We start from the raw sequence: 24,088 nt of genomic DNA on the forward strand, positions 1-24,088 counted from the left end.
TTAACATGTTCTCTAAAATACACAAGCTCAATTTTAAAGAAATTATTATTCAAATAATAATCTAAGGTGATGATTTTGAAAGGTAAAGTAAGATGATTTGGACTTGGGTATCCTTAGTCCCTCCTTTCTGTAAGTCTCCTACATGATGGCCATTTCTTTTTATAGCAAGTCCTCCCTCCCAAATGCCTCTACCCACACATATACACATATTCAACACTTAAAGCCCCACTTGCTAATGCACACATTCACTCTACTTTAAATAACTGATTAAAGGGGCGCCTCGGTGGCCCAGTTGGTTAAGCATTTGACTTCAGCTTCAAGTCATGATCTCATGGTTTGTGGGTTTGAGCCCCGCGTCGGGCACTGTGCTGACAGCCAGCTCACAGCCTGGAGCCTGCTTCGGATTCTGTGTCTCCCTCTGTCTCTGACCCTCCCCTGCTCATGCTGTCTCTCTCTCTCTCTCTCAGAAATAAATAAAACATTAAAAAAAATTTAATAAATAAATGTTTAAAAGCTCCTAAGTATATTTGCAATTTAACAGAAAAAAACTTTAAATTCAAAATGAAACAGAAAACCTTAATTTCAAATATGGACACCCTAAATAGCTACAGCTACCAGGAAAATCATCAATATTACTAATTCAATAACTCATCCACTAGCCATTTCATTCTATCTGCACGTGTGATATGCCTATAGCATTGTGTGAAACCTGCCTATTGCTACTCGAATCATTTTCCTCCCTTTCAGCATTTTGCTTGCATTAAGAATTTTTTTAACCTTTACTTTTCAAAATTACCATGTTGTAACATTCTGTAACAAAAGCATTTTCTTAGTTAAAAACCTGGATATAACTTATATTTATGTAATTAAAATGTTATTAATCAATAACAAAACTTAATATCCAAAAAACCACCTCATGAAACAGAAAAAAAACTAGTGAGGTCCAAGAAACATTTATGTTCACATTTTCATGTTTCTAAAACTGAAATATGACCTACAATTGATACCCTTTCAACTGTTAAACATAGAAGCTAAATTGTGACAAACTGATGTCTGACATTCTCTGCTCCTAAGCTAATTTCATGGATGGAATTTATTAAGTACCATCTCATTTACAATAGCAAATGCACATTTTGTTGCATTTCAATGTAAATGCCTGATTGCTTATTTAAAAGTTAGATGGCTAATCTTTAGAAATCCTGCACACTATTCCTTCCACTAATTGAGCTATACTCTTCCAGGTAGCTGAATTCCATGTTATTTGTTCCAAGATCTATTTCTTTACTTCTATTACTGTAATTATTAAATAATATATAAACCAATAAAATATTAGTCTGAAAAGACTTTTTATAAAATTTGAATACTTTGGCATGACACAAGAAATATGTAAAGCAAAAAACTGCTGTCAAATCAGAAATGGATTAATCGACTATAAGATTGAAAATGTATGAAAAGTAAAGGACTCTTACCATATTAATTTATCTCACAATTATTTTTAATCACTTGCTCCTTAAACTGTTCAAATGAAATCAGAGATGACACCTTCTGGGTATGGCTTATGCGTGAAAGACAGAGAGGGAACTCCAACTGGTGGACCTATTCATACTTACACCTTAGTTTTATGATTCCCTGCTTTACTTGGCTTTTTGATGACCCAACCGCTGCTAAATTTACTGCATGCTACTAGAACCTACTTTCAGTAACAACAGGCTACACAAATATAAAGATAAAAGATATACCAGTTAGTTATAAATACATGGACTGAGAATCCACAGTATATGACTATTTTTTTTTTAATAAATAAGTGCATAACAAAAAAAAAGCTACACATGAACAAACGATGACTGTGTTGCAAACCAAGAATTATGATTAATCTAGTTCTGTGTACCTGAAGCATTAAAAAAAATGTTTTATTTTATTTTTATTTTAACAGTTAACCATGCGTTAAATATAATTCAGAAATACTGCTTTACAATTTACAGAGAATGTCTACATATATTCCCTAGATGCTTGTCAAAAGACTAAGGTCATTAAAAGCAAAAACTCTTGACTTTTCCTTTCAGTTTTAAATTTTCTCCATTCCATTTTCTCAATCTAACACTTCAGATCATACAGCATAAAGCGGATACTCTCAACAGTTTTGCTAGAAGAGTCGAATTATTATTATTAAAGTGATATTTCTTCACAGAAATACACTTACTTAGAAGCCATCTTTTTGCACTGATAGTCTGTAAGTAAGTAAATATCTCCCCTGGTGGTAACACAGACTGTGGCCCCATCACTTGCAGCAACCAAAGACAAAGTGATATCCTTATGATGAAGGGCAGAAACCTGACGAGGAGCAGTTACATACTTTTCTCCATTGGGATCTGGCAAATAACCTAAAAATTACACAAATAAATCACAAAACATCCACTTTAAGAATTCAATTTGTTTTTCAGACATTGTCATCAAGATTTCTTACCGAGTTGTCCACCATTCATTCCCATAGTATAAACAGCTTCTCTAGTCCATAGCACTGTATGAAACCTGCCTGCTGCTACTCCAATGATTGTCCTTCCTTTCAGATATTTTGCCTGCATCTACTCAAAAAGACAAGACAGAAGTTTACTACATATCTATGAACTAGTACAATTTTTACAAGATCCAGTAGACCAGTGTAGCAATATATGGCATACTCACTACTAGTGCCCCCTCAAGTTCTGACAGAATTCTCTAATAGATCTCAGCACTAACACTTGAGACTCCAACTCTTCTCAGAACACAAGACATTCTGATACAGCCACTTTAAGTCAGCAGTTTAACATAAAAAATTGGCATGGTATACAAACCAAATCATTCAACATGTCAACAAGCAATATTCTTGTTCTATCAGAAAATATACTACTTTTATATTTGACACATTCAGGGTCTTTCAATGGCACTATTGACATTTTTAGCCGGATGACTTATTAAAACATATCGCACTGATTGTCATGCAAATACTGAACCACCCTTGCATCCCAGGAATACCCAAAGCAATCCTGAAAAAGAAACACAAAACTAGAGGTATTACAGTTCTAGATTTCAAGTTATATTACAAAGAAGCAATAATAAAACATTATGGTTATAGCATAAAAACAGACTCATGTATCAATGGAACAGAACAGAAAAACCAGAAATAAACTCACAATTATATGGTCAATTAATCTTTGATGAAGTAGGAATAAATAATGGGAAAAAGACAGTCTCTTCAACAAATGGTGTTGGGAAAAATATCTATATGCCAAAGAATGAAACTGGATGACTTTCTCATACTATAAACAAAAATAAACTCAAAAATGGATAAAAGACCTAAATATGAGACCTGAAGCCATAAAGATCCTTGAAGAGAATACAGGCAATGTCTTTGAAACTGGACATAGCAGAGTAATCTCTCTGCAACTGGACATAGCAACTTTTTTCTAGATAGGTCTCCTGAGGCAAGGGAAATAAAAGCAGAAATAAACTATTGAGACTATATTAAAATAAAAAGTTTCTGCACAACAAAGGAAACAATCAGCAAAACTAAAAGGCAACCTAATGAATGGGAGAAGATACTTGCAAATGACATATCTAATAAAGGGTTAATATCCAAAACATATAAAGAATTGATACAATTCAATTCCCAAAAATCAACAATCCAATCAACATGAATGAACAGACATTTCTCCAAAGAAAACTACAGATGCCATAGACACATCAAAAGATGCTCATCATCAGGGAAATACAAATCGAAACTACAATAAGATATCACCTCACCCTTGGAAGAATGGCTAAAAATAAAAACATAATGTTGGCAAAGATGTGGAGAAAGGGGAATGCACCCTCTTGCACTGTTGGTATGAATGCAAACTGGGGAAGCCACTGTGAAAAACAGTATGGAGTTTCCTAAAAAAATTAAAAATAGAACTACCCTACAATCCAAGAATCGCACTACTGGGTATTTACCCAAAATTTAAAGGGATACATGTACATCCATGTTTACTGCAGCATTATTTACAATAGCCAAACTATGGAAGTAGCCCAAGTATCCATCAATAGATGATTATTTAGCCACACCAAAAAAAGAGGAAAAAAACTTTCCATTTGCAACAACACAGAGCTAAAGAGTATAATGCTGAGCAAAATTAGTCAGAGAAAGACAAATACCATATGATCTCATTCATATGTGGAATTTAAGAAAAAAAAACTGAGCAATGGAAAAATATGAAGAAAATGAAAAAAAATTTAAAAATTGATATATTCAGGGGAGCACTATTGACATTTTCAACCAGATGTTTTTTGTTGTAGGGGACTATCTCGCAAACTACAGGTTTAGCAGCATCCCTGAACTCTGCCTACTAGATGTTAGTAGCACCACTCCCACCCCTACCCGCGGTGTAACAACTAAAAATGTCTCTGCACATTGCCAAATGGCTCCTGGAGGTGCAGAAGTAACCCCAGTTGAGAATACTGGGTATGTCCATATCAACCCAAAGCTCCAAGAAAGCCACATAATGAGAATAAAGACAGAAATAAAATCTGCCATTTGTAAAGAAATCTATAAAACAATTAAATATCCACAAATTCCACGATTATAGAAAATAGATCTTCCAACCAAAAAGTACCACAGATTGAAGAGTTCCTCTGTTTCTGAGTAGTACGTCCTTTTAATTCATCAGTCGTCCAGAATGGAAAAGCATTAGATTTAATAATTTAGTAAATAAATAAATGTATATCTAATAATTTTATTTTTTACGTCTATTCATTTTGAGAGTGTGCGCAAGGGGGAGGGACAGAAGAAGAGTCCCCAGCAGGTTCTGCACAGCATGGAGCCTAATGTGGGACTCAAATCGACAAACTATGATATCGTGACCCGAGCCAAAATCAAGTCAGACGCTTAACCGAGTGAGCCACCAAGGCGCCCCATATATCTAATAATAATTTTAAATCCAGAAGAAAAAAAAAAAAATAAAAATAAAAAAAAAAATAAATCCAGAAGAGTAAATCAGCAAAAAAATTTAACCTCTGAAATACAAAACTTTATGAGCTGAAAACACATTTGTTATTAAGTGATGATTCTAGTAATACATTAATTTAAAGCATCACTCCTAGTTCTGTGAACTAGGCCCATGAAACTGAGCAGTGGTCGTTGCACAAATGGGAGTGGGAAATCAGAACAAAGAAAAGTGGCTTTTGACCTATGTGCCCACACATAAACTTGCCAGGTCAGATTTCTGTGCAGAGGCAGATTTTCCATGAGGCTAATAAGCTTAAGCTTCTGGGTAACTTATTTGGATAGCCCATTCTGCATTTATAAACTTCGTTTTTTTAAGGAGGGCCTCAAAATTATTTGTTTCAAACCCCAAAAATGTGGATCCCCCTCTGCTTGTGAATACTTAAAAAGCTGAGGGGCGTCTGGGTGGCTCAGTCAGTTGAGCATCTCACTTCAGCTCACGTCATGATCTCATGGATCGTGGGTTGGAGCCTGGCATCCGGCTCTGTGCTTATGGTTCAGGGCCTGGATATTGCTTTGGATTCTGGGTCTCCTAATCTCTCTGGCCCTCCTCACAGTCTGTCTTTCTCTCTCAAAAAAAAAAATAATAATAAACATTAAGAAAAATTTATTTTTAAAAAAAGCTGAATCTAAGGCAGTTTGGGGCCTAATTCCCAAGTGCCTTCTTTCTTATTCCAAACAAACGTTAATTTATACCATGCTTAATGACTCCTGTGAAAAATAAAGTATATACCACTGAATATAAGTAAACTAAGTTGCATATCAATATCTTCCATCTTTTTATCCACACAGGTTTTATAGCAAATAGTCATCTTTTTGTTTTAAAAAAAAGTTGTTTACCTGTCTGGGTACATTACAACTGGAAGGTGGAGGAATAATTCCTAATTGATGAAAAATATTTAGGCCAAATGTATAAACACATCCATCTTCAGTCAGTACAACAGTATGATCCTTTGCAGCTGCCACCTGGGAACAATTATGACCACTCAGTCCTTCCACAAGCCTAGGGATCTACAAAATAAAATTAGCTTAGTATAATATATTAGCCATTTCTAAAAATTCAAGTAGAATCTGGTGACACTATATTTGAAATGACATGACTGATAAATGGCTGTATCTATCATAAGTAAACTCTACAATTTAGCAAGGGACAGATGAGTTTAACAGGATATGAACATTGGTTTATGAATTAAATACAAAACCCCAGTAAGACATTTCAATAAAATAGTTCAGTCCAACAAATGATTTTTGAGCCCTTATCATACACCCAGTGCAAATGTGTTTGATATAAATAGAGGCAGCTCTTCAGCCAAAGTATTCACTGATGTACTGAGAAAATTAAAAAAAAAAAAAATACAGGAAAAAATAGGTGTAAGGAGTAAATGAGTTTTTAAATATAAAAATCAAAGTCTCTGACACAGCATAAATGAAGATGATAATGCCTATAATCTCACAAGATTGTTATGAGACTTAAGTCACGGTAATGATACTGCATGAAAAGTATGACTGATGCCTAGAACATATAAATCCTAAAAAATGGAAGCTGTTATCATACCTCTCTCTCTTCTTTGTAAAGCACCCTTTAGTAGCTGACAAATATATCAGTAATCCCTTCCAAAAAAGTTACCTTAAAAATACCTACTGAGGCAATTTTATTGAATGTAATGATTAGCAGGTTTCTTCCAATTAGCACTAAGTTTCAGTAGCTTAAGAGTCAATTTTGTGATTATACAATGAGAATACCGGCTCAACTTTTAGACCACAAATACTTTGATAAGAAGTTAAAAAAATAAAACCCAGAACTACTTCAAGAAAAGCATTTTACAATCAGTCTGGCTTTTGAAATTTCAACTATAGAAATATTTTAAAGCTTATATATATGCTCTCATCTCAATATTTGCTATAAGCAAAATATAATTTTTCTATGATGCTTTAGAATTCTGCATATCAAAATCCTTTAATTTGAACATGATGATCTAGCAGGAAACTGCTTTTTTAACTCTATTATCAAAATTGGTATATTACTCTCACTGCTTATAGTAGGTTAAAAATAATGTTTTTTTAGTTAACTGAAGCTTCCAGCTTCTGGAAATTTTACTGTAGTTAACCTAAAATGAATAATGACATTTCAATTACCAAGCATGTCTGTTCATCTCCATGGCCTAAACGTCCTCCAGGACCGTGACCACAGGTATAAACCTGTCCTTTCTGAGACAGAAACACTGAGTGAAATTTACAAAGCACCACCTAAGAGAAAACAAAAGATTATTATTAAATTCCTCTGAATAAAATATCCTTTATTTTATTAAAAAAAAAAGATAAATTACATAATATTGCTAACTTTAGGCTGGATGATAGGTACATCGGATGTATTATACCTGTTCTCTACTTTGTATTTTCTGAAATAAAAATTAGAAATATATATGCTTTATTTTAAAACTATGTCTAAAAATACTGACATATAGGAAAAAGAACAAAGAACTTAAACAAAGGAAAATATAAACCTCAAGTGTTCAACCACAGAAAACAGTAGCCAGCTGTTTCCCAGCTTTATAAAATCTTGAACAAGAAGAACTGGGCAATGCAACATGAAACACAAAGATTAACAAATAGCAATATATGTTATTAAAGAAAACAGTGAAAATGCCTTAAGCATATTTTTTAAAAAACAAAATCACCTATATGGGGACTGGCGGTTAGTATGTCCTTTCAGTATCTCTGATTTTGTCTAATATATCTTTAACATCGTTATATGGATTTAAATAATTTTATATTTATTTTCAAGTTTTACTCTTTTCCCCACTTCCTTTTTTATCTACCATCTTTCCAATACTCCCCTTGCCCTCTTGGCACACACACTTACATACTCACAAACTCTTACCAGAAGATAAGGGTACTGAAATGACTGAACTGCATCAGAAGGCAATTAACAGAAAACCAACAGCAGTTTTCAATACAGGCATATCTTGGAAATACTATGGGTTTGGCTCCAGATCACACAATAGGGAGAATTTCTCAGTAACGTGAGTAAATTTTTGGTTTCCAAGAGTATATAAAAGTTATGTTTACATGATACTATAGTCTAAGTATAGTCTAAGTATAATGTTATTGCATGCTTAATTATAGTTAACTATAGAAATATAGTTTAGAAATTATACTTTGGGTAAAATGCCGTCACCTACTGTAGAAAATACCATCACCTACTGTAGAAAAATCGTTCATAAAAGGAAGAGTCAGTTGATTTGGCAAACTTCATTGTTGAATTGTTTTTAAGAAATTGCCAGAGAATTTCCATGTTTTAGAAATATTTTCATGTTATAGAAATATAGTTAACTATAGTTAAGTATGCAATAGCATTGTGGCTGAAAAAAACTATTAACTATTGTTAAGAATGCAATTAGCATTGAGGTTTAAAAAAAATATAACATCTATACCACATATATACTTTAATTTTAAAAATACTGTATTCCTACAAAGTGCTAACCATCATCAATCTTTCAACAAGTCGTAATCTTTTTGCTGGTGGAGGTTCTTGCTTCACTGTTGACATCTACTGACTGATCAGGGTGGTAGTGGCTAAGAGTGAGGCAATTTCTAAAACATGGAAATTCTATGGCAATTTCTTAAAACAATTCAACAATGAAGTTTGCCAAATCAACTGACTCTTCCTTTTATGAACGATTTTTCTACAGTAGGTGATGGTATTTGATAGCATTTTACCCAAAGTATAATTTCTTCCAAAACTGAAGTCAGTCCTCTCAAGCCTGCCACTGCTTTATCAACTAAGTTTATGAAATATATTCTAAGTCCTTTGCTATCATTTCAACAATCTTCAGCAACTTCACCAAGAGGAGATTCCATCTCAAGATACTTTGCTCATCCATGAAAGGCAATTCCGCATCCCTTTAAGACTGATCAAGAAATTGCTGCATTTCAGTCACATCTTCAGGCTCCACTTCTATTAGATTTTAGTTCTCTTGCTATTTCCACAACATCTGTACTTACTTCCCCAGTGAAGTCTTAACTTCCTCAAAGTCATCCATGAAGACTAGAATCCATTTTTAAACTCCTGTTAGTGTTGATAGTATGACCTATTTTTAAAAATCACAAATATTCTTCATGGCATCCAGAATGGTAAATCCTTTCTAGAAGATTTTCAATTTACTTTGTCCAAATCCATCAGAGGAATCACTATCTATGGCAACTATAACTGTATGAAATGTATTTCTTAAATAATAAGACTTGGAAGTCAAAATGACTACCTTGATCCATGGGCTACAGAATGGATGCTGTGTTAGCAAACAAAAACAACATGACAAGAATCTCGTGGTTGCACATCTCCATCAGAGCTCTTGGGTGACCAGGTACATTATCAATGAGCAGTACTATCTTAAAAGAATCTTTTTTTCTGAGCACTGGTCTCCACAGGTGGGCTTAAAATGTTCATTTAGTAAACTATGCAGTAAACAGATATGCTGTCATTCAGGCTCTGTTGTTCCAATGTTAGAGCACAGGCAGAGTACATTTAGTGTAACTCCTAGGGGCCCTAGGGTTTTAAGAATGGTGAATGAGCCCTGGCTTCAGCTTCAAGTCACCAGCTGCAGCAGCCCCTAACAAGACAGTTGGCCTGTCCTCTGAAGCTTGGAAGCCAGGCACTGATTTCTCTCCATCTATGAAAGTACTAGATGGCATCTTTTTCCAAAAGAAAGCTGTTTTGTCTACATTGAAACTCTGTTGTTTTGTGGAACCACCTTCATTAATTCTCTTAGCTAGACCTTTGGGATAACTTGCTGCAGTTTCTACATCAGCACCTGCTGCTTCACCTTGTAGTCTGATGTTATGGAGACAGCTTCTTTCCTTAAACTTCACGAACCAACCTCTGCTAGCTTCAAACATTTCTTCTGCAACTTCTTTATCACCTCTCTCAGCCCTCATAGAACTGAAGTGAGTTAGGGTCTTGCTCTGGATTAGGCTTTGGCTGAAGGAGTATTATGGCCAGTTTAATCTTCTATCCAGACGATTAAAACTTTCTCCATATTGACAGTGAGGCTGTTTCACCTTATTAATATTCTCTTGTTCACTAGAGTAAGCACTTTGAATTTCCTTCAAGAACTTTTCCTTTGATGGGGATGAGCACTGAGTGTTATGTAGAAACTAATTTGACAATAAACTATTTGTAAAAAAATAAATAAATAAATAAACAGATTCAGAATAATGGTGGATCATTGTTATTTTAATGTATTATTTTGTAAGCATGCTTTGTATTACAATTAAAAGAAATTAAAAAAAAAAAAAAGAAGAACTTTTCCTTTGAATTCACAACCTGGCTAACTCTTTGGTTCATAAGGTGTAGCTTGCAGCCTATCTCAGCTTTTGACACACTTTCCTCACTATGCTTAATCACTTTTAGCTTTTGAATCAAAGTGAGAGACATGCAACTCTTCCTTTCACTGTAACACTTAGAGGCCACTGAAGAGTTCTTAAGTGGACTGATTATAATAATTTGTCTCAGGGAATAGGGAGGCCCGAAAAGAGGTAGAGACACAGAGAACAACAGCCAGTGCAACACACATTTATCAAGTTCACCATCTTATATGGATGCAGTTTGTGGTACCCAAAGAACAATTACAATAGTAATATCAAAGAAAACCGATCACAGATCACCCAGAACAAATACAGTTGACCCCTGAACAACACAGGTTTGAATTTCAGTGCGCATCCACTTATATGCAGATGTTTTCCAGTAAATACGGTATAGTACTTTAAATGTATTTTCTTTTCTGGGGCACCTGGGTGGCGCAGTCAGTGTTGTGTCTGACTTCAGAGCTCGGCTCAAGGTCATGATTTCACAGTTTCTGAGTTCAAGCCCCGCCCTGGGCTCTGCGCTAATGGCATGGAACCTGCTTGGGATTCTGTTTTTCTCTCTCTCTGCCCCTCCCCAGCTTGCACTCCCTCTTTCTCTCTTAAAATAAACAAATATACTTTAAAAAATAAATGTTTTTTCTCTTCCTATGACTTTGTTAATTACATTTTCTTTTTTCTAGCTTACTTTCCTGAAAGAATACAAAGTATAGTGTATAAAATACAAGTAGTGCTAACTGACTATGTTCTCAAAAACTCCCAGTCAACTGCAGTTAAATTTTTGTAAGTCAGAAGTTATGCACGGATTTTTGATGGGATGAGGGGTCAAGTGCCCCAACCCCCAAGTTCTTCAAGGACTGTATAATACTAATGGAAAAGTGTGAAATATTGAGAGAATTACCAAAATATGATATGGAGACATGAAGTAAGGAAATTCTACTGAAAAAATAAAATGGCATTGAAAGACTTACTCAATGCAGGGTTGCTACAAGCCTTCAATTTGTAAAAAAAAAAAAAAAAAAATGCAGTATTGCAGTATCTGTTAAGTGCAATAAAGCAAAACACAATAAAATGAAGTATGCCTGTTTGTGTACCTACATACCTAACCTCTCTGCCACACCTTATTAGTTTTCAATGCATCTAGTATTCAGTATATTTACTTTACTTTAATAGCATTTAAAAATCCTGTATGCGGGGCGCCTGGGTGGCTTAGTCGGTTAAGCGTCCGACTTTCACTTAGGTCATGATCTCACAGATCGTGGGTTCGAGCCTCGCGTCGGGCTCTGTGCTAACTGCCAGTTCAGAGCCTGGAGCCTGTTTCAGTCTGTGACTCCCTCTCTCTCTGACCCTCCCCTGCTCATGCTGTCTCTCTCTCTCTCTCTCCTTAAAATAAATAAAACATTAAAAAAAAAAAACCTGTATGCTTATTTTTAAAAATTATTTGCATTTCTTAGGCCATCTATAAATATTTCTAATTTTGGATATAAAAAAATGATTAAGAAACAAAGAAATCTTAGGGGCGCCTGAGTGGCTCAGCTGGTTAAGCATCCAATATCGGCTCAGGTTATGATCTTGCAGTTCATGAGTTTGAGCCCCACATCAGGCTCTGTGCTGACAGCTCAGAGCCTGGAGCCTGCTTCAGATTCTGTGTCTCCCTCTCTTTCTATCCCTCCCCTGTTCATGCACTCTCTCTCTCAAAAATAAACATTTTTTTAAAAGTTTTTAAAGAAATAGAGAAATGTTAGAATTATTAGAAAGTGACTTAGAAAAAAGTCAAGCTCTTATGGAAAATAAGAAAATTAGAAGCTGAATTGCAAGCACTACTTACAAATATCCTTTAACTATTTGGTAAATTCTATGAATACGTATACTTACCGTAAGTTATGTAAAAAGTCATTATCTCAGTTAGCTGTATCACAAATACCCAGAAAGTCTAAAAGTAAAACCCAAAATTGTACTCAAATTTATAATACAAAGTTAGCATTTGTAAAGGAAAAATCATTTTTTGAAGCCAGAAATAATATTCTGCTCAATTTTATCTCCAATCTTAGAATGCCATTCTGTATTTCTGACTTCTATTAAACAGACAATACCAGAGTTTAAGTATTCCAACTTTAAAACCTCTAAATTTTTTTTTTAATCTTTATTTATTTTTGAGAGAGAGAGAGGGAGAGAAAGTGTGAGCATGAGAGGAACAGAGAGAGAGAGAGGGAGACATAGAATCGGAAGCAGGCTCTGAGCCGTCAGCACAGAGCCCGACATGAGGCTTGAACTCATGAACCCCAAATCCATGACCTGAGCCAAACTCAGATGTTCAATCTAATTAGCCATCAGGTGCCCCCAAACCTCTTGAGATTTTTAAAGAGACAACTAATTATGGCTTTTCACCTTAATTCTCTGTAATATACTGTGCTAAAATTAATAATCTCTAGCCCCTGGTAGCTAATTCCTTTGGTTCTACAGTACAAAATCAGCCACTTTCAGTGACTAATTGGACTCATATAAGTGGTGCTCAGTAAATATTCCTGTAAAACTCGTCTTCTCTTTTCTGACTATAATTTACACTGCTTCCCTTCCTCTGTAACCTATCCATAGTGCTTGCTTCAACCCTCATTCTGTGGCAAATAAAATTCCTTACATCTTTAATCTCACAAAATACTCTCACTTCCTTAAGTATCGCTTTCTCCTTAAGTGTACTGTTTTCATCTGTAAGCCTAACCAAGTTGGGGGTTGCCTGGGTGGCTCAGTCGGTTGAGCGTCCGACTTCAGCTCAGGTCATGATCTCATGGTTTGTGGGTTTGAGCCCCACGTCAGGCTCTGTGCTGACAGCCAGCTCAGAGCTTGGAGCCTGTTTCAGATTCTGTGTCTCCCTCTCTCTCTGACCCTCCCCTGCTCACACTGTGTCTCTCTCTCTCTCTTTCTCTCTCTCTCTCAGAAATAAATAAAACATTAAAAAAATTTTTTTTTAAATCCCTGCTCCTGAAAAACCTCAGCTCATGAAAACTAACTATATCACACTGACTCATAAAAGGAAAACAGGTTATATTTTGTAACTGCCCTTATTGTAATCAATCATTAGTGGCTACTAATGGGTGGAATAGCATTTTAAGAATTCTGAGGACCTAGTCAAGCTCAGATGAAAACACTCACGGATGCACACACATGTGCAAACACACACACACACACACACACACACCAAATATACATTGCATTATAGAAAAAGAGAATTATGTCAAAAGTAGCAAAATTCATGGAAGTAGAAGACATCATCTAGCATAATGAAATAAGATCAAAGACCAAACTTTCACAATTATATCAACTAAAATTTTATAATTATTTCTATTTAAGAACTCAGGTTCCCTCACCTAAAACTAGTAACAATGATTTTCAACAACAATTTCACTTGAGAAACAATGTAAAGAACTCTAATTTTTATGAAATGTAAACAAATGCTAGAAAATCAACAGAGGCTCTACCTTTTTAAAGTTAAAGTAATATCTCTATCGTGCCTTCTAATTTCGAACCCTACTTGCACAAACATCTCATAGTTTTATGGTATTTAACACAGTCTAAGCACAATTAAAGCTAACAAAACCTAAAACAGAATTAGTGAAGTTCTGTTAAGCAATTTGTTCACTAAAACAAACGTTATTATCCTTTCAACAAAGTTAACACAATCCAAATGAAAAGGTAAACTATCAAACACAAAAGTTATTATTAATCTCTGAAAGTACTCAGATTATACTTCAAAATACCTGCTTGATATAAACCCCACTCCTGGAGAACAGGTCCACCAGTTCTGGATGGTGTTTGCTATTCTGGCTTCCATGACCCAGGGTGAAATTTGTATTATCTCCCCAAGTATAGACATCTGTAGGATCTAAAATGTAAAACAAATACCAGTTTAGTTCAATTATAGATATACTCTACTAATCAGTTTTTCTCAACATAGACTCTTTACAGGAACGAATTTAACCACCATATTTAGAAAGATGCTGCCAACATTATCATTTACATTATGAAATTATTAACGCATTATCTAACTCTAGGAATAGAAACAGAAAATCCAAATCAGCACAGGCCTGTCTCAACACTAGGAATCTAATACTTGTTCCTTTTCTCATTAGCAGCTGGTTTAACTGCCAAATGAGTAAAATACTACCTGCCATAACCATTTTGTTTCCATTAAAATACCTATAGTTAAATATAAGATATTTACTATTACATTATACATATAATATATATAAAGGTTCTACATGAAGCAAATGTGATATTATTCACTATTCCTACAGAAGCATTAACTTTTAATAAATTACTCTTGATAGTTGCAAAATCACACTAGTGATCAGGGTAATACCCATTAAACTGGGATAAAACTTAATCACAGCTAAGTTTTAAGTCTTCATTTTTATTTTGGAAGGTGTATAAATTCTTTTACTAGAACTATAACTGTAACCGGCAATATAATATCCAAGGTAGCAATAAAAATGAAGAATGTGTCCTTGCTTGTTCACTAGTTATATGCAAATTATACAGCAGCTCCATTTAAAACTCTTCTCCTTTTCCACCAATTTCCATTTCCAAAGTTGAAGGCAAACAAACTGAAGAAATAAGTGAAATCAGAAAAATCAGAAAATCAGTAAAAGAATCACTTCCTTTTCCCCTCTACCTCAAGTACTGATGTTACTTCCAGGATGCACATTAATTACAGTAGTTACAATTCCTACTGACTTCCACTTGGGCTGTGTTCTTACTCTAACATAGTATAAGCTGAAACTGAAAATGCAAAATCAATTAGTGTTATGAATAAAACTGCAAAATTATCAACCAGTATACACCAAAGTAAAAATTCCTTGCAGATATCCACACACAAATTTCCTCAAGTATTTTAATAAGAACAAAGTTTCATTAAAATTTTCTAAGCTGCACCTTAATGGAATATATTTGCAAAATTTTCTTACCTGTAGTTTTGAATACTACATGAGTTGGTCTATCCTTCATTACAAGATCCAAAGCTGACAAGCCTTCTTTGTCTTGAATATAGAGACTAACACCATGCTAAAAAAAAAAAGAAAGAAAGAAAGAAAAAGAAAAAAGAGGAAAAAATATATATAAATACACGTTACCTCCTATGCCCACCCACATTTTTCCCACACACAGAAGAGAACTAAGAAGGGGCGCCTGGGTGGCTCAGTCAGTTAAGCATCTGACTTCGGCTAAGGTCATAATCTCATGGTTCGTGGGTTTGTGCGCTCTGTGCTGACTGCCAGCCCAGAGCCTGGAGCCTGTTTCAGATTCTGTGTCTCTCCCTCTCTCTGACCTTCCCCTGCTCATGCTGTTTCTCTCTCTCTCTCTCTCTCTCTCAGAAATAAATTAAATTTAAAAAAAACAATTAAAAAAGAGAACTAAGGAAAAATCAAATACCCAATTCTTAGAATATAAAAGAACAAAATAAGTAACATCTAAAATCAAAGTGAACTAGATGTGAAAGTTTTCTACAGTAAGGCAAGTCTGGTTGCCTAGAAAGCCCCAGCTCTGGGTCTCTCTGTCTGTGACTGTACACATACATATTATGTATTTAAAGAGCCATGCTCCATGTTTAGTCCAGTTAAGGGCTATAAAGATTTAAAGTCAATGGTAGGACAATCCTTCTATTAGAACTTACTGTTTATAAATATAATGTGATCACCTTGGCCCCATCTATTTTTGCCTTGAATGTTATTATACCAAGTATTTACATTTAAGACAATTATATTCCTTTATTTCCATTTGTGTGATATAGATTTTCATCTTAGTATTGTTTAATTGTGGCTTCTTTAAATCACATATAATTAGTGGTATCTTTAAAAAAATCTGAGGGTGTGTGTGTGTATGTGTTTTAAGGATGAATTTAAAGTAATCTTTAGTTTGTATCGTCACAGTTCAAAATCCAACATGAAATAGAACATTTAAAGCAGTTTGCACACCCTGTTCTTATCACCATACTTTTGTATCTTTTAAAATATGGTGCAAGGAGTTCACAGCAGCACTCTCAACAATAGCTAAAACATGGAAAGAACCTAAGTGTCCGTCAACAGATGAATGGATCAAGAAGATGTGGTTTATCTATACCATAGAATACTACATGGCAATGAGAAACAATGAAATCTGGCCATGTGTAGCAACATGGATGGACCTTGAGGGTGTTATGCTGAGTGAAATAAGTCAGGCAGGGAAGGACAAATATCATATATTTGCACGTATAGGAGGATTAGGAGGAACTTAACTGAGGAACAAGGGGGAGAAGAAGGGGGGAAATGGTGGGGGAAAGGGAGAGACGCAAACCATGAGAGACTCTTGAATGCTGACAAAAACTGAGAACTGATGGATGTGAGGGGGTGGGAGGGATGGGCATGGAGGAGGGCACTTGTGGGGATGAGCACTGGGTGTTATGTGGAAACCAATTTGACAATAAACTATTTGTAAAAAATAATAATAATAAAATTTTTAAAAAAGTAAAAAAAATATGGTGCAAGGGGGCAGGATGGATAGAAAGCAATGTTCAATTCATATTATTGTTACTAACTATAGTTTTTTAAATATAGTCTTTTCAAAGGTAACCATTAGTATTTGTAGATAGTTTAACAAGACATTCAAGTACTAGACTTATCTTTATTTTAATGGTGCAAGCCATCACTGCCCATCTGTACACACAGTTCACCTGGGTAGTTACAGGCAGAGATCAACAATGAAGTTATTAAATTCTAACTATAATATGGTGGAATACTCTGTTTTAGGTTACTTAAGAAAGAAAAATCTCCTCTTACCAACAATGGATTCCTAATAAACTAAAACCAATTCTAAATTCATTATGTTCCAGATGGTTGTAACATTTGATTACATAAGGATTGTCAATGAGCAAAAAATACTCAGATAAGCTGTGAGCAAACTGGTTTTAAAAAAATCAGAAATGATCTAAGATTTTAATAAATTTTAAAGTAAATGTTGCCTAATATTTTTTAAAAAACAGATATAATTAATCCATGTGAGAAGACCTGAGCTTAACTTAACCTTTTAAGAGTAACAAAGGGAGATTCCAAGATAGAGTACTCCAAGCTATGAATTTAACAAATGGGATCCCAGAAACTGAGATCCCTAGAGAGTTTATTTTGCCAGTTTTATAAATTTTCCTAAACTTTATACATACCAACTAGACCCTAAAAAGACTACATATATGTGCATCATTCTAAGTAGCTCCACATGCATAAGACTACATTTATTTTCTTTCTCTTTTTCTTTTTCTTTTAAACTATTACAGCTCCCTAGATATGGTGGACTCTGACATTTTCTAATATGTTCATCTTAAATTCTAAAGGCTGTAGGGCTAGTGTGTAGTCTATCCTATTTATTTAAAGATCAACTCTTGGGCTCCTGAGTGGCTCAGGCAATTAAGCATCTGACTTATTTTGGCTCAGGTCATGATCTCACCATAGGAAGATCAAGCTCTGCACTGGGCTCCATGCTGGTCATGGACCCTGCTTAAGATTATCTCTCCCTCAGAAAAAAAAAAAAAAATATTATCTCTCCCTCTTCCCCTGCCCCTCACCAGCTCATATACACACACACACTCTGTCTCTCCAAAAAAAAAAAAAAAAAATTGTTTAAAAATAAATAAAATGCCTCCAAAATAATAGGTAAATTCATTAGTTTGTTAAATAACATCTAAGTGTATACCAGGCTTATAAGCCTGAACATTTTTTAAGAATCTCTACAAGGAGCAGATGTACTTTAGATACAGTTATTCCATTACAAAGCACTAGTAACACTACTGGAGATACCTGTCTGCAAATACAGAGAGCTGCTTTGTTTATTTTGACTGTCTTCCTAAAAAACAAAGCATAAGACAAAGACTGGCATGCAGGTAATTTCCTTGGGAAAAGATCCTAGAAAGTGAGGGGCCAGGAGAATAAAAGTAGGAAAAACCAATACAAAAATATGTTATCAAGTAGGCCATTGCTAAGGTACCTCGTGCATGATCCTGCCAGGACATTCCAGAAACCTTATACAATATATCACAGAATAATTCTCCAGTCAAGGAATAAAAGAGGTTAAGTGTTTACCTTCAGTTCCCGTTCTTCATTAGCAAAAAGTTGCTCTAAAGGGGATTTAACTCTCCTGTATTTTTGGTTGGTTACGCATGAATGCCAAGTTCTGGAGCATAAAATAAGAGGCATGCAGTAGATGCCAGAAACAAGGTGCAGAGATTTACACCAACCCAAAGCTGCTAGAAGCCTGTACACAGAGGTGAGGCCAAAATGACATGAAGTGGTTGAGCAAAGGTATCTGATACACGATTTTTTCCAAACTGGTTATGAGCTAAGTTAACTGAGTTTAACATGGCTCTCTATTGCTGCCCATATACTGCCAAAAAAGGAAGGATCAAAACACTATCTTGAGATTTCAATTTCTAGTAGGATAAGTTGAGATATACTCTACTCTCCTTCTTTCAAGCTTATTCTTTAAAGCTCTGGTATGGGGCGCCTGGGTGGCTTAGTTGGTTGAGTGGCCGACTTCGGCTCAGGTCATGATCTCACAATTCGTGGGTTCGAGCCCCGCGTCGGGCTCTGTGCTGACAGCTCAGAGCCTGGAACCTGTCTTCAGATTCTGTGTCTCTCTCTTTCTCTGATCCTCCCCTGCTCACTGTCTGTCTGTCTGTCTGTCTGTCTCTCTCAAAAATAAATAAAACACTAAAAATAAATAAAGCTTTGGTCATACTTTTGGATAAATGGGCCAGATGCCCTCATACTAGAGAAAACAGAAAAATAACCATTCTCTTATATTCAAAGGACATGGTTTTAACATCATAAACTAGGAATAGTTTTAATAAACTGGTTCTGCTGCTACCTAATTATCCTGGAGCAGGGAAGTAGGAAGGTACTTCAGATCAGTTAGTTCTATTTAGTTCATAACCATTCTATTTTAGTTTGAGATTTGTCTTGCTTATAATTTGACAGTTAATTTTATTGTTCTGGTTCATAACTGGTCTATTCTGTGAGGTATCTGATATCCCTCTAATAAAGTATCTTTTACTCAGGTAACCGTAGTTGGTTTGTTTCCATGAAATGATATACCAACATCTATTGTGCCAGTTGTTTATTTAATTACTTGTTTTTGGCCTATCTCGTTCTGCTAAATTAAAAACTCAAACAAATGAACAAGGATTCTGTCATGTACATCACATATCCCTATAGGATCTGGATAAATCCCTGGCACACATCAGGCACTCAAAAAAAAAAAAAATTTGTGGGGCGCCTGGGTGGCTCAGTCGGTTAAGCGTCTGACTTTGGCTCAGGTCATGATCTCACGGTTCGTGGGTTCAAGCCCCGCATCGGGCTCTCTGCTGACAGCTAGCTCAGAGCCTGGAGCCTGTCTTCAGAGTCTGTATCTCCCTCTCTCTGACCCTCCCCTGCTCATGCTGTCTCTGTCTCAAAAAATAAATAAGACATTTAAAAAAATTTTTTTTAATTTGTTCCAAATACTTTACAAATAATATTTAAGCCACTAATTCCTATGATTTAGTTCTTCTATTTACAAATGGAAAAAATTAAAAGTTTTCCCAGAACAATAATGTAAATAAACCATCAGTAAAAAAGAATAATGGTATAGCAACAACAGATAAGCAGGACCCTACAAGCATAAACAGTCTTTGTCAGGCACACATCTTGTCATGGAATCAAGGAACCAAAGAATCTATGCATAAAATACTCTGTCTCTACTCTAGCTTCAGATAGACAAGAAGTTTCTGCTGAGGTTTTTGTTGTTGTTGTTGTTGTTTAATCTTTGACAATCAGGAAATGAAAGTATGAGTTTATGTTTATTGTACAATTTATTTTGGCAATTAAAAAATCTTGTAACTATAAAGTTTTTAATTAATGCAATTTATTTAAAATGTATATCTGTGTATAGTCTCTTTCTGCCAACCATAATACCTTAATTAAGGGCTACAGTTGACCAGAAGTGGAACTGAGATGAACACCCCTATAACTGCAGCCCTTCCAATTAAAGGACTTCGAAAGGCCACAGGAAAGAACGATATGCTAAAAAAAAAAATTGCAGATAGCATGACATGTTGAGACATGAATACAAAACAGGGCAGGAAAAGATTTCTGTGGGAAAATTTTATCAGTGGAACACATCTATTGTTAGATCTATCATTGATCAATAGGGCTCTGATGATAACAAAAGACTGTCAAGCCAAGGGCAAGGTGGCCCAAGGCACAATCTCCTGGCTTCTCTTAGCCAAGGAGGAAAGAAAGATTAAGGATTTCTAAAGGGAAATGAAGCACCAAAGAGAAGGAAAGTCCAAAATTCAAACCAGACACTATTTCAAACTGAAGTCCCAAATCCTGACACCTGAATGACAATCCCTATGATAACAGAAAAGCCAAGGACACTCTCAGGTTTGACAAGACTAGTGGTAATCCAACCTTCTACCATCAGATACTAGAAAAGAGCTGAAGTTTTAGAGGTGGGAAAGGGTAAAGGTAGAGCTGATAAAATGCTTTAACTCATACCAACATAGCTTACTATATAAAATAAGATTAAACTAAGGGAATTAAGCCAATATTTGAACATTTTACACACGAAGAGGAATTAAAAACATTTTACATAGTAAGAGCAAACATTTTTAAAATCAAAAATAGATGAAGACCCTTAAGATAAGCTCCCTCATGTGACCAAAAGCTCCCTGAAGATAGGAAATGTTTTGGTCTTCTCTGTGTCCTCTACAAACATGACAAAATGCCTATACAAAATAAATTTTTCAGTTTAAAACTCATTAACTTGTGATTTTGAGTTTTTCATGTGCATTCGTTAGTGAAATGATATGGAGGTATATCTCAAAACATTTCATGATTTAGCTATAGAGTACAACAAACCTAAATTTAATCTACTTGATGGGAAATTTCAAATAAATTAAGCAGATTCTAATCATTAATGTTTTCACAATTGTAAACACTTTATCCTAGCAAAACAAGAAATAAACATACTACCCCAAAACAGTCCCTAAATGTTGTATTTCAATAACCAGTACCCTTTTAAAGTAGCTAATAATAGTTATATATAAAGTAAACGTATTTCTTAAGAATACTAAAAGATACATAATACTGATTAAATGATAAAATCTGTGGAATTTACTTCAAAATAGTATGAGATAAACAAAGTCAGTGGGGCATACGGAACATAAAACCAGCCAACAGTCTATTATATATTGTAAACTCTGATGTATGTTTAAATTTCTATGTCACAAAAAGTCTAAGTAAAAATATATATGGGATTTGATTTCTAAAAATGAGTCAGTTACAATAGTAAAAGATATCAAACAACTGATAAAAACAAACTCAAATCTTTGGAAGATAAGTAGAGTCTTTGAAAAAGACCAAGAAAAACATAGGCCAGACCAAATAGTTTTAAATAAACAAATGACACTTACCTTCAACAGAGACCAAACACAATCAATATGTCCATAAAAAATGCTTCTGTGCAAAGCTGTCCATCCTGATTCCTTGTCTTTCACCAACAGATCCACTCCTTTTTCAATAAGCCAGTCTAACACTCCTTTCTTTCCACAAGAGGAAACAAGGTGAAGAGCATTTCTGCCAAAGGCATCTTTGATAGTTGCAGCATTGTAACAATAACTGGACAGAAAGGCCTTTATCTGGTTTTCATTTCCCTTTGTTACCACAGATAGGACATCCAAAGCATGCTTCAGGGATCGACACTTTGATGTACAGTCAGGGATGGAAGAATTCATCCTAATTGTTTTTAGACTGCTTAGTTTTAGTTCTTCAAGACAGTTAAGATTAATTTTTAAAAATGAAAAAGCCAGGAAAAAAGGTGCTATTCAGAAAGATTTATAGAGAATAAATGACCTGTTTAGGATTATAATTTAAATCCTCAGGGCAGTAGTATAAAACTATATACCTTTGTACAATTTATTTTGGCACTTTAATCAAAAAATTATAAATAGCTCTATAAAGTTTATATCAAATACAAGTTCTTTGTTAAAAAAAACAAAAACTTTCCACAGTTTATAAATTATTCCTGGAGTCAAGCACCAAGGGGGAGTGAGGAGGGGAACTCCCCCTCCACACTGTCTGGTCCTTTTAAATATCCATAATTGCAAGGGTGACCTATAAAAAAAAAAGGGAAAGAAAAAGTAAAAAATACAAAATCTACCACTTGCTCTCCTCAAGTACTCTACAGCCACCTCCATATTTAAGTGTCACTAATTCCTATTTCAAAAAAAAAAAAAAAGTCTATCAACTTTTCACCTTCACATCCACAGTATTCTAGAACTATACTAATCACTCTCTCCTCCTTTATTCCAGTCTCCTGTTTAAGGTTAACTTCTGTATGTGTACTCTGGAGTACCGTCCACCTTTTTCCTTCCAAAAGCTTCATTCCTTTTCCCCTATATTTTTATACTCAACTAGCTATGTCCCCACAAGTTATAAACACACTTAAATTTACCCTCTATAGCAATCCCACCTCAACCCTTACCCCCTAAAATTATTTCATTACCACCACCACCACAACCCTCTCATCATTTGGTTTTTACTAAGAGCCAGGCACTGTGATGATGTTCTCTCTGCCTGGAAAGTGTCTAATATAAGAGGAGATAATAATTAAACATCAGGTATCAAAATAACTAGGTATCAACCTGGAAAAAAAAATAACTTTACATACTTATTTTATACCTTACACCAATGTAAATTCCGGATGAGTCAAAGACAAACATAAAAATACTACAAAAGCACTAGAAGAAAGCATGGGTGACTCTTTTTTTATAATTTCAAAGAACAAAAGGCCTTTCTACCTATGATCAGAAATTCAAAAGTAATAAAAGATTAATACATTTAATCAGTTTAAGACCTACAGTAAAACAAAAGGAGAAAAAAACCCTCAATAATACATTTCTTAAAAAAGGGAAATTTAAACAGATTTTTAAAAAGAGGCTCACTTTACTAAAAAAAGTGCAAATCGAAACTATAATGAAATATCATGCAACATGGATGGATCTAGAAAGTATAATGCTAAGTGAAATAGGTCAAAAAAAGACAAATACCACATGACCTCCCTCATATGTGAAATTTAAGAAACAAATGAACAAAGGGGAAAAATGAGAGACAAATCAAGATACAGACTCTTAATTATGAAGAACAAATTGATCGTAATGGGAGGGAGGGGTTAAATGGGTGATGAGATTAAGGAGCGCCCTTGTCAATAATGAGCACCAGGTGTTTCACAGAATTGTTGAATAACTACTAGTATGCCTGAAACTAATATAACACTGTATGTTAACTGGAATTAAAATAAAAACTTAAAAAAAAACAAAAATGAGGTACCATTTTTAATCTATCAGAATAGCAAAAGTTGATATTACTATGTACTGATAAGACTGTAAGAAAATAGGTACCCTACCCCATTGCCGGTGAGAGTATAAACTTATACAATCTCTTTGGACAGCAATTTACTAGTATTTATGAAAATGTAAAATGTATGTTTTTTCTAACCCAAGCAATTTTTCTTCTAGGAATTTATCTTAGAAAAATATATCCATGTGTGAAGTGGCTTAAGTACAGGAATATTCACTGAGTCACTGTTTGAAATAGTAAAGTACGGAAAAAAACTATTTAGAAGTAATTATGTTGTTATGTCCATGCAACAGAA

At 34.7% G+C, this 24,088-nt stretch overlaps 1 protein-coding gene across 4 annotated transcripts in view; it reads right to left on the reverse strand.

Moving 5' to 3' along the window:
• IBTK (inhibitor of Bruton tyrosine kinase) overlaps positions 1-24,088 on the reverse strand; it is a 93,052-nt gene that overhangs the window by 61,390 nt on the left and 7,574 nt on the right. For all 4 annotated transcript variants that reach the window (XM_039249765.1, XM_039249763.1, XM_039249764.1 and 1 more), the window contains exons 2-8: positions 21,849-22,548; positions 15,340-15,436; positions 14,134-14,258; positions 7,154-7,264; positions 5,858-6,028; positions 2,465-2,582; positions 2,201-2,381 (exon numbers count right to left, since the gene is read on the reverse strand). In XM_039249765.1, coding sequence (XP_039105696.1) covers positions 2,201-2,381; positions 2,465-2,582; positions 5,858-6,028; positions 7,154-7,264; positions 14,134-14,258; positions 15,340-15,436; positions 21,849-22,169 — 1,124 coding nt within the window. In that variant the 5' untranslated portion in view covers positions 22,170-22,548. The remainder of the gene's footprint in view (positions 1-2,200; positions 2,382-2,464; positions 2,583-5,857; positions 6,029-7,153; positions 7,265-14,133; positions 14,259-15,339; positions 15,437-21,848; positions 22,549-24,088) is intronic.

Source organism: Hyaena hyaena, unplaced genomic scaffold (genome assembly GCF_003009895.1).
Source record: "Hyaena hyaena isolate Hyena2069 unplaced genomic scaffold, ASM300989v1 scaffold_344, whole genome shotgun sequence".
In the NCBI taxonomy this organism is placed as follows: domain Eukaryota; kingdom Metazoa; phylum Chordata; class Mammalia; order Carnivora; family Hyaenidae; genus Hyaena; species Hyaena hyaena.